Source organism: Choristoneura fumiferana, chromosome 21, assembly GCF_025370935.1.
Source record: "Choristoneura fumiferana chromosome 21, NRCan_CFum_1, whole genome shotgun sequence".
Taxonomy (NCBI): domain Eukaryota; kingdom Metazoa; phylum Arthropoda; class Insecta; order Lepidoptera; family Tortricidae; genus Choristoneura; species Choristoneura fumiferana.
Window position 1 is genome coordinate 3,276,722 of NC_133492.1, and position 14,006 is coordinate 3,290,727.

At 40.3% G+C, this 14,006-nt stretch overlaps 1 protein-coding gene across 1 annotated transcript; it reads right to left on the reverse strand.

The window, feature by feature from the left end:
* Positions 1–5,540: 5,540 nt before the first annotated feature.
* Positions 5,541–13,497, reverse strand: LOC141439954 (uncharacterized). Its single transcript, XM_074104418.1, has 6 exons — positions 13,468–13,497; positions 12,393–12,526; positions 10,729–10,867; positions 9,170–9,289; positions 7,064–7,261; positions 5,541–6,782 (listed from the first exon to the last, which is right to left on the reverse strand). Exons 1-6 carry the CDS (start codon positions 13,495–13,497, stop codon positions 6,633–6,635), a joined length of 771 nt encoding a protein of 256 aa, XP_073960519.1. The 3' UTR covers positions 5,541–6,632.
* Positions 13,498–14,006: the final 509 nt, after the last annotated feature.

Genomic DNA, 14,006 nt, shown 5'->3' on the forward strand with positions numbered 1-14,006 from the left:
ATATCGTGAAATGGCGCAGTTTCATGAACTGGCTAAGGGAGATTCGCCATATCGCTCAAAACTGGCTTAACGATTTGCCTATAGTGACGTTTAGGCAGATCATGAAATTCCTAGGCATCTCATGAAACGCCGCCATTTCACGATTTGGCCAGTTTAGGCAGATCATGAAATTCCTAGGCATGTCATGAAACGCCACCATATATATCGGTCCTGGCACATTGCCGGCCTCTACCGCGGCACGCTCGCTTCGCTCGCTCGGCTCATGCGTTGTGGTCACAATTCATACTAACAACTCCTCGCTTCGTTCGGTCGTACCTAAATTATTTTATCGGTGTATCGCGATGTGCCCTATGGAGAGCTAGGAATATCGACGAATGCATAACTCTAATCGATCTGCCGTATTGTTTTTCAGGCACATCGTGATATGCCTGGCCAACTTTTCTAGGAATTTCGTAATCTGGCGGATTTTACGATCGGCCGCCGACATAGGATAATTATATGCCCTACATCTCCTTGACTAAATATTCAAGCCTTGACTAAACATCCACCCACTGGTGGGTAAACATCTGCTTCATATTCACGTCGCCAATAGAGTAGGTAATATTATTGTTCAATTACATAAGTGACAAGAATATTATTTCACTAAAGTGGCATCTGGCAAACCAACAAGATTGTTTCTAGACATAATGTTAGACAAGGAAATCGTTCTGGCTACTATTCGAGGCACGGTAGGTAAGCAAAGTAAGTACTAATAATAACGCACGCCATTAAATATAGGTAGGTACATAGTATCAGAAATAAATAAGCCGAAAATATTGTGCCTGTATTTGGTTGAATTATTTGTTTGTAGCTTGTCGCCCACGACTCCTTCCGCGTAGAATTTCCATTTCCGTTGGAACTATGCGATTTTCCGGGAATAAAACTGATCATATGTCCATCTGCGGGACATAAACTATATGCCTATACCTAAAACTTAAACGTGAAAAGGTAACAGACAAACAGACTTACAAACTTTTGCATTTATTTTATAATGTTTAAACCCTAACCATTAATAATACAGAAGCCAAATCGCCTAACGATTTTGACGCTCGCGATCGCGATCAAATGGCAATTTTTCGTAAGTATGCGAAATTTCGGCACCGTATGTCATGACGGGTAGGACGCACTGATTGAAGACTTTCGTCTTTAGACTCTGTGGAATTGGTGATGTGAAGACTTGACGCAGTTCCCCATACGCTGCCCATCCCAACTGTATTCTCCTGTTGGCCTCTCACGAACATGGACGCTCACGTTAGGGCTGGTCCACAAATTTAAAGTTGCTCAACGTGCTATGGAAACGGCTATGCTCGGAGTTTCTCTGAAAGATAACGTAACGAAGTGATCCGACAGAGAACCAAAGTTATCGACATAGCCCACCGCATTAGCACGCTGAAGTGGCAATGGACCGGCCATATAACCCGAAGAACCGATAACCGTTGGGGTAGACGAGTTCTTGAGTGGAGACCACGGATCGGCAAACGTAGCGTAGGACGTCCTCAGACTCGGTGGAGCGATGATCTTCGCAGGGCGGCTGGCAAGAGCTGGATGAGAGTAGCCGAGGATCGTGCTCAGTGGCGTGCCATGGGAGAGGCCTATGTCCAGCAGTGGACGAACATAGGCTGATGCGAAATTTGTCATACACTAGCGACGCACCCCGGCTTCACGCGGTTAGTTTTTGGAAATGGTGCAGAAAAATTACGAAATACCTTTGATTAGGTAACTATTTATTATTGAAAATTTGTACCCGTGCGAAGCTAGGGTATGTCGCTAGTTTAATACATGTGTTAAAACTAATAAAAGCAATGTCTAAAACTACACGGTCCGACTGGACATTCCCAATTTCTTAAAAGCCAGCCTTTCTAATTCAGTAACAAATTGCGTTACACGTCATAATTACAACTTAAATAAAATTGTATCTTACGTTATTAATGATGTTTCGTTTAAATTGACAATTTGGATTGTATTCATACTTAAATAATTGTGTTGTTGACATTGAATTTAATTATTATTATCCTTGTTTCGTCTTATTTATATTCAACATTTTTTGCATGCCTACTCTTATAAGGTAATTGTCATCATTGAGACTATCAGTCTTATATACTTTTAACATCTCAACATGAACATGATGTTTTGCAAATAAATAAATTTCATTTCATTTCATTTCATTTCATTTCATTTCATTTCATTTCATTTCAACGAAATGGCCTCCTCAAATGGCTCTGACGTTCTGGGATAGCACTGATATGAAATACCTATCCTTTGTGATTCCCTTTTGTGATATTTTCTTGTCATAGGCACGAGATTCTGTATCTTCCTATTGTGCCATACGGAAATAACCGGCCAAGAGCGTGTCGGACACGCCCGAAATGAGGTTCCGTAGCATTACAAAAAAATTAAGTAACACTTTTCTAAGTATTTCGTATTTTGTACGGAATATTACAAGTTTAGGTATATTTTATACCTTATATAGGCTGCTATTTACTCCTACACTACTAATAATTCTCAAGAATACTTAACCGTTATAGTTTTCCTTGTAAGTTTGATATAAGTATCAAAATAAAAAAATGATAAAATGCTTTTTTTCAAAAAAATTCACCCACCGATTTAGATTTAAGAGGGGTGGGGGGACGCTCGATTTTAATGAAAATTTGCACTTTGAATATTTTGCAAAAAAATCACTGAATCAAAAAATCGTTTTAGCAACCCCCTAATGATTTTAAAAGACCCCACAATCAACCCCACTTTACGTCTATGGGAGGTACTTACTCTAAAAAAACTTTTTTGAATTTTTTTATTGTACCATTTTGTCGGCATAGTTTACATATATATTAGTGCAAAATAACAGCTTTCTAGCGTTGATAGTCCCTGAGCAAAGCTGCGGACGGGCAGACAGACAGCATGGCGAAACTATAAGGGTTCCGTTTTTGCCATTTTGGCTACGGACCCTAAAAAGACAATGCGATGCTTTTATTAAACTTCAAAGCGCTTTGCGGTCATTATTCGAGCGTTTAGTTTTTACTAGCTTTTGCCCGCGGCTTCGCTCGCGCATAATGAGTACTTATGTAGTTTAAAACCTTTTAGATCTCACGGGAACCACATAGATTATTATTTCGGAATAAAAAGAGTCAAATTTCATGCAAATCCGTTCAGTAGTTTTGCGTGAAAGAGAGAGAGAGAGAGAGAGAGAGAGAGAGAGAGAGAGAGAGAGAGAATTTAAATCATTATACCCTTTGGGGTTCTAAATTTGTTGGAAAACGAATTAGTTACTAAACATTAGCCGCGGTTTCTCTCGCTTGAACCTGTAGGTATGGCTGTTGTATGTACCAATATTGATTTCCATCATCATCATCCCCAGTCGAGGAAACTGAATCACGTGCCAGGTTCCACCTTTTCATAATCAATTTCGATTTTGTGATTGTGCAAGGTCCGCCCGGATTGCTACCACCATCTTGCTCGCTAATCCTGCCGTGAAGCAGCAGTGCTGCAGTGTGGTGAGTAAGACAGCCTGTGAAATTACTGGCACTTGAGGTATCCCATCTTAGGCCTCTAGGTTGGCAATGCATCTGCAATCCCCCGGGTGTTGCAGGTGTCTACGGGCGGTGGTGATCTCTTACCATCAGGAGACCCAATTGCTCGTTTTCCATCCAGTCGAATAAAAAAAAGACTTGTTTCGTAAATGTTTGGGATGTCAACATGACATTAGTAGCACAAAGGTTCCACCCTGGTACAGTCGACGTCATAAATAAGTGATCATTTCTGTACCTTGTCGCTTTCAGTCGTTACACAATTTCATATGGCTTTTCGAACGTGACGTTAAAGTGACAAGGTACAAAAGTGATCACTTATTTATGACGTTGACGGTACGTGATTTATTGTTAGTTTCCTCTACTGTACATACGTCCCACTGTTGGACACAAGCCTCTTCGAATAAGAGGACTTAGGACGTAGTACGGATCGGGAACTTCACATACGCCATTGAATTGCTTCGCAGGTTTGTGCAAGTTTTCTCATAATAGATTTTTTTCCGATTCGATGTTTTACAAGGTTGTCTAAAAACCTAGATTTAGTTAATTGTATAAGATCAAATTGTCTAAGAATAGATTTGAATTATTATTACTAGATATTAGTAGTAGATGAAATAAAAACCAATGGATAGAAAAAACAGTGGCTATATTTTGTATTTAATAATATAAAAATATAGTCACTGTTCAAAATATATAATTTAATATAATTAACTATATTTTTATTAATAATCTCAAGATAATTATAATACTGGTTACAATAAGTGATTGAGTGTAAATAAGTGTAATGTTGAATTAAATATAAGTTGTTATAAAAAAAGATATTTTGTTACAAGCTTTTCTGTTGGCAATATAAAAATACAACTTATACACAAATACATAAATACAAGTCATCACTACTTTGAAATAATCTCGTATCTCAAATCAATACGTAAGCAAAATTGACCCTTGAATTAATGTTCATGAAGTTCACTTAGAAAAATCATCGACTTTAAGGTACGAGCTTTTTAAAAGTAGTGACGAAATATAGCATTTGAACCCAAACCGATACAGGTGGGAGAAAATTCACAAACACCCCCCAACTACGCATTATTGACATATTCATTTTGATTTTGATAAAATACCTGCACTGTATATTATTTCTGTAATGCATGGCACTCAAAAGATCGACCGGCAAATCTTACGACGGGATAGTCCAGTGGTTAGAGAACCTGAATATGAAGCTTGAGGTGCCGGATTCGATCCTCGGACGGGTTAGATATTAAATAATGAAAAATACGAATGTTTTGCTCTCCAGTCTTGGGCTATATGTATTAAAGTATGTACCTATCTATCTAAATATCTTTATCCGTTAGCTAGTACCCATAACACGGTTTTGCTTACTTTTGGACTAGGTCAATTGGTGTCAAGTATCTCAAGATATAAAAAAATATATAATATAATGCGAAACGAAAAAGCTGCGTGTGTAGCCAGCTTTATTTAGTCTAATCTAGCAAATCTAACTAATCAAGGTCCACGGCTTAGTCTAATCCAGTCTTTTCTAGTCGAATATGGCCGAATCCCTCCAAGATTCATTCCAGATAAACATAATAGATTTTTTTTTTCTTTGGCTAAATATGTACGAATTTAAATATTTAGCCAAAGAATAAAATTAATTACCTTAATTCTTGATTATATTTGTTAAGCAGTAAGAGTTGAACCACTAAGGTCTTGGAGAAAAGGTTGAATACCTATTCCCTTAAGTTTGTCGGCAATCAATAATAATGCGTTGTATACAATTCAAGTTAAATATATACATAATATATATACATAATATATACACCAGTCTCGCTTCATTTCAGTCCAGTTTGGTCGTGTCCATTCTAGTCAAGTCCAGTCTAGTCAAATCTAGTCTATGATTGGTTATTTGGAGTCTTTTTGTAAACAAACACGTGTGTGTGTGTGTTTGTTTACAAAAAGACTCCAAATAACCAATCATAATTTGATTGCTTAGTAGCGACATCTCTTGTCTGGGTGAGCGGTTGGTTCCGAAAGAATGTGACGTCTCTCGATGAGAGCGAAACATAGATGTCGCTAGTGCTGCTGCATAAGTAGCGTAGTAGAAATAAGCAACCTGAGATATGTATGCATAGGAAAAATTCGTGTTTAAATTCCTGTCCAGCGGTGGTGTAGGTGTTATAGCACGCAGCACGGATTGCTGAGGACCTGGGTTCGATTCCCAGCGCTGGTCTCTTCTTCTGGTTTTTCTGTGCATCCATGTCTCAGTTTGTATTTTCGAAATCTAGTCTAGTCAAGTGCAAAATAGTCTGTTGGGAGTGTGGACTGTAGATTAGAGGCTGGCAAGAAAAGTCTGCTGGTCACTGAGATTACTTTAATAATAGCAAACACCAGCACTTACAATGACAGATAGGGATATTTGGAAATAATTCCGATCCGCATTAGCGATCCCTTCAAATAGCGAACCTACTGTGTTAAAAATAAAGTTGTGTTAAATACTTGTGATGTATAGATATCATTTAATAATATTGTAAATCTGTTTAAAAAAATATACCTCGTTGAGTTTCTTGCCGGATTCTTCTCAACAGAGGTTTTTTCGAACCGGTGGTAGATTTTTTTGACATCCATAAGTGCTTGTCATAGCCTAAATTGAATAAAGATATTTTGACTTTGACTTAGACTTTGAGAGCAAAAGTTTATTTCTAATACACAAGAGTTAGTTTTAGTACCACCATGAAAACGGAAGTGGCAGTGAAAAACGTTCTACCAACATAAAACCACAAAATTTGTGTTGCCAGCAACATAGTCAAGCCCAGTATAGTCAAGTCTAGTATAGTCTAGCTTAGTATAGTCAAGTCCAGTAAAGTCAAGTTCAGTATTGTCAAGCTTAGTATAGTCAAGCTTATTATAGTCAAGTCCAGTATTGTCAAGCTAGTATAGTCAAGCTTATTATAGTCAAGTCCAGTATAGTCCAGCCCAGTATACTAAAGCTTAGTACAGTCAAGTCCAGTATAGTCAAGTTCAGTCTCATAAAGTCTAGTCTACTCAAATCTTGTCTAGTTAACCCAACCCAGTCTAGTCCAGCGGACGGCGTTTCCTAGCCCGACTGACGTAAGGTGCGGGTTGTTTCAAATGCACAGTTCTGACGTGAAGCTTCCTGCTGTTGGACTGGCCAAACGCCTTGCCGCAAACTTCACACTCGTACGGTTTGACGCCCGTATGACTCTGAAACCAAAAAATATTCATAATACCTACACATACATAAACGAAAACTCTTAACGACAATTCTTATAAACGAGTAATTCTTCTTATTTGCAGTTACAGAACACAATTGGCAATGGGCAGGCCATATGGCAAACAGATGGTCGTTGGAGCCGAGAAGTTTTTGAATGGAGACCGCGGATTGGCAAGCGAGATGGACGAATGACCTGGTTAAAACTGCAGGTTCACGATGGATGCCAACTCTCTCTCTCTCTTTTCCTTTTCACTTCAACTGTGTCACATACCCTGAAGTGACGATCGAGCGCGCCTTTGCATTTAAACGCCTTGAAGCATACGCTGCAAGGATACGGGCGAACGTCGGAATGCGTTTTCTCGTGCATCTGCAGATTAGTCCGGTTGTGGAACGCCTTGGGGCACTGTAGGCATTTGTACGCGCGTTCCTCGAAATGGGTCCTCTTGTGGTACACCAGGAATGCGTTGCCCTGGGGTAAAGAAAAACAAAACAACATGATACATTTTTTTTTCATCTCTCCTGTTCGGAAAGTTTAATTTTCATGGGTAGATAGCCGGGTGGAAAATTGCGTTTTCATCTCTAGGGTGGAAAGTAATTTTTTTTTTAATTTTACGGTGAGCCACGGAGCCGAACATAATTGAGTTACGTCAATGACACTTTTTTTTCACGTTTCGGCATGGCCATCTAGATGCAAGTCGTGACCAAGAAGCTTATATACAACACTGGAGGTTGAACACCGAACATCCGTTTGAAACAAGAAATTTGATCTTTATTACATCACGACATATTCCATCTCTTTCTTTAGTTAGGTTAAGAAAGAGATGGAAGTCATTCGTGAAATGTGAAAGAAAGAGATGGAATATATAAATAAGTAATAAAGGTCAATCTTCTTAGTTCGGCGTTCAACCTTCAGTTTTGTACATAAACTCCTTGGTCGTGACAAACTCGATTTTTTTTTATAGTCGGCCGTGGCAAGTGGTCTGTCGAAAAGGTACCGTTGGAGCCTGGATATAAGTAAATTAAATTTATTATTATTCTCATTTTTTGTAGTATTTGACTTTCCTCACAGTCGAAATGAAAAGTAGAGTGTCTAACTCAGGTGAAATTACCCATTTCCCCTCGAACTATTGGCAATATCTCGGCTGAAATGGGTCACTTTCCACCCTTGGTTATCAATCTACTATTTAAATTTAATTTTTAACCCCTTATTTCCCAACAATGTACAAATGAGGTCACTACGGGATCGACCAGGGCTCGGGACGAGCTGCTGTAAGCAGCATATTAGTGTCATAAGACACGAGGCCATTGGAAGCTTTAACTAAAACTAAAGATAGTTATGGGATCTAAGATTCATTGCCGTCGTTGCAGATTAATACAAGTTTTTTCAAACCCAACGCAAAAAGAGGAGTGTTATAAAGTTCGACGCCAATGTCTGTTTATCTGTTGGTGGCTTCGTAGCTTCCAAACAGATGTACCGATTTTGATGCGATTTTTTAACCGAAAGCTAGTTCAATCGAGTTAGTTCTTCGCTAACTTTTATTAAGATCGGTTTAGTTGTTTTTGAGATATTGATGTTTGAAATGTAACTTAACACTGTGCGAGTACAAGCATAATAATCAAATATATTTAGATACGAGCCCGTTAGTTTTAGTTTTACTTTTAGGCTAATCATTAAAGCTCATTATACTCATGCTGAGTGGACTCCTTTTTTGAGACAACTGCCACAATATATAATTACTTTTAGATTAAAAGAAATTTGTAAACTGTTTTTTTTTGCTGTTGTTGTTGTTTCGAAATAAATTTTCTCAAACATGACATGAAATATTGAAGTTGTGTTACAAATAGGCTGAGAAGTATCACGCTGCAGGCGCCGTGGCTCAGCTGCGTGCGCGGGGTCTCTCCAGCGGCCTGCAAAGAGATTTCATACAACCTTGCAGGCCGCTGGCCGCAATGCGACCGTCTTTTGTTTCAACGCGCGCTCTGCGACACGCACGCGGCCCACGCCCAGCAACACCGCAGCACGCACAGCAGCACCGCCAGCAGCCAGCGCGACACGCGCGCACACAGCAGGGCGACCAGACTAGCGTCCCGCCAGCTTCATTTCTTGTTTTTTATTGTTTATTTCATATAATGTTTCAGAAAAGCACTATACAAGCCTCGGCCGGAACCTGGGGTTGCCGGCCTCGCATCCCTATCGCTACGCTCGGCCGTCTATATCTGCTTGGCCGGCAACCCCCTACTTCCCGGCCTCTAGAGTAATGTACTATTTATTCATTCATTCATTCAAATGATAATGTCAGAAGTTTGTGCGTCGGGTGTTTAAAACCGGGCTTGGCACGGTGCTTTATCTCACCGACAGCAGCTGTAACCAACTCACCCGGAAACTCTTCCCGCATATATCGCAGATGTAGTTCTTCTGTATAGGATAAGTCTTGTCGGGGTGGACGCGACGGAAATGAGTCCAGTACTCGCGCGCGTTCGGTATGTCCTCGTTACACTGTGACAAGAAAATGCACGCCTTATACGACAGAGTGCACAATTCAAACTTTGTATCTTGCCGTCCCGCTGACGCCAATATTACTTAACACGAGAGTGAGAGGGACGGCACGATACGAACTTTGATTTTCGAATTTCTAATGTAGTAAACGTATTGGACATTATATGGGATCGAATTAGAAATGAGAAGATACGTATTCTACGTAATGAGCCTTTGCTGACTTAATGCCCACTTCTAATAATCCTTCCGTATTGGGACCGCTGGGACGGACGAGTCAACAACCAGTTGGCAGGAAGGTGGTCTCTTTATAGCACAGACAAAATTTGCTCAACATTCAGAGCTGGTGGATGAGTCCAATCTAATCAGAAATAAGCAGATGCGTAGAAGAACGAGGTTCACTGACATAGTCAGGCGAATTAGCTCGTTAAAGTGGCACTGGACAGGCCTTATAGCACGGAGAACAGATGGCCGTTGGGGCCGAAAAAATCTCAAATGAAGACCGCGGATCGGCAAGCGCAGCGTAGGACGTCAACGACGGATAGACGGATGACCTGGCTGAAGCCGCGGGTTCACGGTGGCTTCAAGCCGCTTCCAACCAAAGCAACTGGAGGTCTATGGGGGCGGTCTACGTACAACAGTGGACGTCCACGGTTGATATGATGATCAGAGCCCGGAATTTTTGATCTGTCATAGTGACTTCTCACTTATCGACTCTAGCTAAAGAAATTATATCGATAATGATATTATCGTAATATCTTTTATAAAGACACTCACTAATGGAACACTTATTAGCACCTATGAATAAATAATAAGTCTTATTATTTGTTCGTAGATTAGCACTAAAAAACTAGAAGCCACGATACCCTAATACCCATGCTATCACGCTACAAACAGAGATACAATCATACAAGCCTAAGCAACAAACAAACAGCAACAAAAAGTTGGAAAACCCAAGACTTTGTCACTTCAAAGTTCAATATCTCAAAAACGGCTGAACCGACTTTGATGAAATATAACTAAGAATCATTGCTAGAAAACCTGCTTTCAAATAAAAAAAACCGCATTCAAATCGGTCCACCCGTTCTAGAGCTACGGTGCCACAGACAGACACACTGACAGACAGACAGACACAGTCGGGGGTTAAAAACAGACTTTGAATATGAAATTGAATTATTCAATTAGAAATTATCTATTTTTTTTTCATTTCATAATGCATTCACCAGTATGTCTATTTCACATTTCCGAATGCTCAAAAGTTAATTGGAAGAGATCGCTTTTTAAAGATAAAACCGTCTATTGCTAACCTCTACTTTTAATCTTTCTCAACAGTTTGTGTATCGATATATTGAAATTGAATATCGGAAGTCGATAAGCGAGAAGTCACTATGATAGATCAAAAACGCCGTGAAAGTTAAGGGCTATGATGATAATGATCTTACGTGTTCGCAGGCAGCGGGCCAGGCGCCTTCCCGCTTCTTGCCGTAATTCTTAGGCCGGTGACGCGCGTGCTCGGAGCGGTGGTGTAAGCGGAGTTCCTCCGCGCTCGCGAATATGCTGCCGCAAGCGCGACAACCGTGTCTGTCAACATTATGTATTACTTTAGCTAAGGGATTGTTCGTTGTGGGAGATGTTGGATGTTTCGATCAGGGATGTTATGGAACTCCGTATCCGTATCCGAAACAAAAACTATCCGTAACCGTAACCGAATTCGATATAAAAGTTTCGGATAGGAGCGGAGTCTAAATGCGACACGTTGTAACAGGTTTTTTTGCCCGGCCGAGCCGACAGAGCAGCCGCACGCGACTTCCGCATCCATTGTTTATTATTTCTATTGCTTGTAATTTACGACCTGTAACTATTATTTAAAGTCAAGTCATTTATATTCCTATACTTATCTGTAAGTATTTTACTTTTACACTTCCTTAAAAATCCAATATCCATAACCGAAGCCGAAATTATCGGATAATTCGCAATAATTTAACATCCGTAACCGTAACCGAAACCGGTATTATGTTTGACATATATCCGTATCCATATCCAGATCCGAAATGTTATATCCATAACATCCCTGGTTTCGATATTGAATATTTTTGGTAATGATGGCACTTCTGGTAATAGTTTTTGTTGTTTAAAGTAACTCTGGCAATAATGATAATAAATTCTGACATAGATCATTCCGTTATTGCTTCATCCAAATATGTCCGGATGAAATTTGGTATTTAAATAGCTGGACGTCTGGAATGACACAGGCAACTTTTTATTCAAATACTTATATTTATTTTATTTTCTACGTACCTACTGAAATTATAATTAAGTATTTATTGTCATTTACCTGCACACACATTGACAACGTCATTTCATGTAATAATTCATGTTCAATCGTTTTCTATCTAATTTCGATTTGATAGTAATACATGTAAGTATTTACAGCATTTAGTTTAACTCATTCACTGCCACCGACGCATATATGCGTTTTTGGAACTTCCCCCCAGTGCCGCTGTCAAAATTATTCATGCATTTTGAACGCACATGTGCGTCGGTGGCACCTGTGGTCAGTCAAGTCAAGTCAGGTGGCAGTGAATGCGTTAAAGCAGTACAATTTAGCAGTAAGTCCAAATGTCAGTAGTGAGTAAGTAGTGCAACCATTGTTGATTTAAAGAAAGATATTTTAAAAAAGCCGTGGTGGCCTAGTGGTTTGACCTATCGCCTCAAACAGAGGGTCGTGGGTTCAACCCCGGCTCGCACCTCTGAGTTTTTCCAAATTCATGTGCGGAATTACATTTGAAATTTACCACGAGCTTTGCGGTGAAGGAAAACATCGTGAGGAAACCTGCACAAACCTGCGAAGCAATTCAATGGTGCGTGTGAAGTTCCCAATCCGCACTGGCCCGCGTGGGAACTATAGCCCAAGCCCTCTTGTTCTGAGAGGAGGCCTGTGCCCAGCAGTGGGACGTATATAGGCTGGGATGATGATGATGGATGATTTTAATTTTAATTTTATTTAATTTATCTAATAGGTACCTACTTTTAAACCAGCAATTCTTGTATGTAAGTATATAATGTTATACGCGTGCGAAGCTAACACACTAGCGCAAACACTAACTTGTAGTCGTTGAGTGGCGCGTGCTTGGCCGAGGTGACCAGGTGCCGCTTCCACGCCTCTGCGGAGACGAACTGCACGTCGCACTCCGCGCAGTACGGGCCCGGCTCTTGCTCACCGTCCGGCTCGGTCTTCTCCTGTTTTCAACATTTAAATGCACTGTTGTTAGATGGGAGCGAAGCGGCACCAAGTCACGTCAAATTTGTGAATTTTTTGTCTTTTTTTTCGACTGGATAGCAAACGAGCAAGTGGGCCTCCTGATGGTAAGAGATCACTACCGCCTATAGACACCTGCAACACCAGGGGTATTGCAGGTGCGTTGCCACTAGAGGCCTAAGATGGGATACCTCAAGTGCCAGTAATTTCACCGGCTGTCTTACTCTCCACGCCGAAACACAACAGTGCTGCTCATTATGCTGCTGCTTCACGGCAGGATTAGCGGGCAAGATGGTGGTAGCAATCCGGGCGGACCTTGCACAAGGTCCTACCACCTGCAAAACCTGCCTGACTTGACTTTTAACAATGATTTCATCAAAAATTTAGTTGTCATGTACAGTCTCCAACAGCCTCCTGAAGACAGTTTCGGAGCGGAATGACGGTCCATTTATGTGCCACTGGAACCAGCTGCATGTGTTGCCCTGCCCACTTAGTATAGTATAGATGTAATGTAATCTTATTGTTCTTAATTTTTATGTTCTTAGTTTTTATGTTCTTAATTTCTATTTAATTTCTATGTGTATGATCCGAGTTGGTCGAAATAAATTTATTTATTTATTATTTATTATTACAGTCACCAGCATTAATATCTGTCACAGCGGAGCGTGCAAAAATATCTGACACGTCCTTCCGGCCCTAGAAATAGAGTCATATCCGATATTTATGCACGCTTGTTGTGTCAGATATTGGTGCTGGTGACTGTACTTTCTATCAATCAACGGAGCCCTGTGACAAAGTTAACGGAAATAAAGACAAACACGATGTATAATTATCTTAATGAGGACAGCAATTATATTTGATTTCGAAAGCGACTCGTTATATTTGGTATTATTTATCGATAACTGAACTATGCGTTTCCAACCGAAGCAACTGGGGGTATATGGGGAGGCATGTTCACCTATGGACACCTACAGCATTATTAGGACTGCGGGTGCGTTGCCGGCCTAAAGGGGAAGGGGATAGAAGAGGGGGGAAGGCGGGAGGGGAGTTGGGCCTCCGGATCTCCCACTCACCGTACGCGGTGCCCCTACACAGCAGCAAAACTACTATTTCACGTATTCTGTGGGGAGCTGCAGCCAGCAAGTGGTTACGGTAAGGCTCTACCTCATGGAACGATTTACGGCTAATTATGATGATGATAATGATGATGATGAGTGCGTTATAGGTACTTAAAACGGGTGCCTGTCGTATCGCATAACGTTTTTTGTCCTAAAAATGTTTGGCCGAGAATGTTTGGCATACTGTTGAATGGCATACTACTCGAATCGTTTGTCCTAATAATTTTTGCGCATACTCATAAAGTCCTAAAGCAAATTTGTCCTAATATTAATAGGTAATTCGAAAATCTAATTACCTAAAACGCACGTAATATTCCTAACATAAAACCTCCTAAAACCATAT

Coding starts and splice junctions, on each gene's coding strand:
- LOC141439954 (XM_074104418.1), bottom strand. CDS start 13,497: ATGCCTCCCCATATACCCCCAGTTGCTTCG. Junction 12,527..13,467: donor ATATACCCCCAGTTGCTTCG/GTTGGAAACGCA, acceptor TGTTGAAAACAG/GAGAAGACCGAGCCGGACGG. Junction 7,262..9,169: donor TATGCGGGAAGAGTTTCCGG/GTGAGTTGGTTA, acceptor TCTTTACCCCAG/GGCAACGCATTCCTGGTGTA.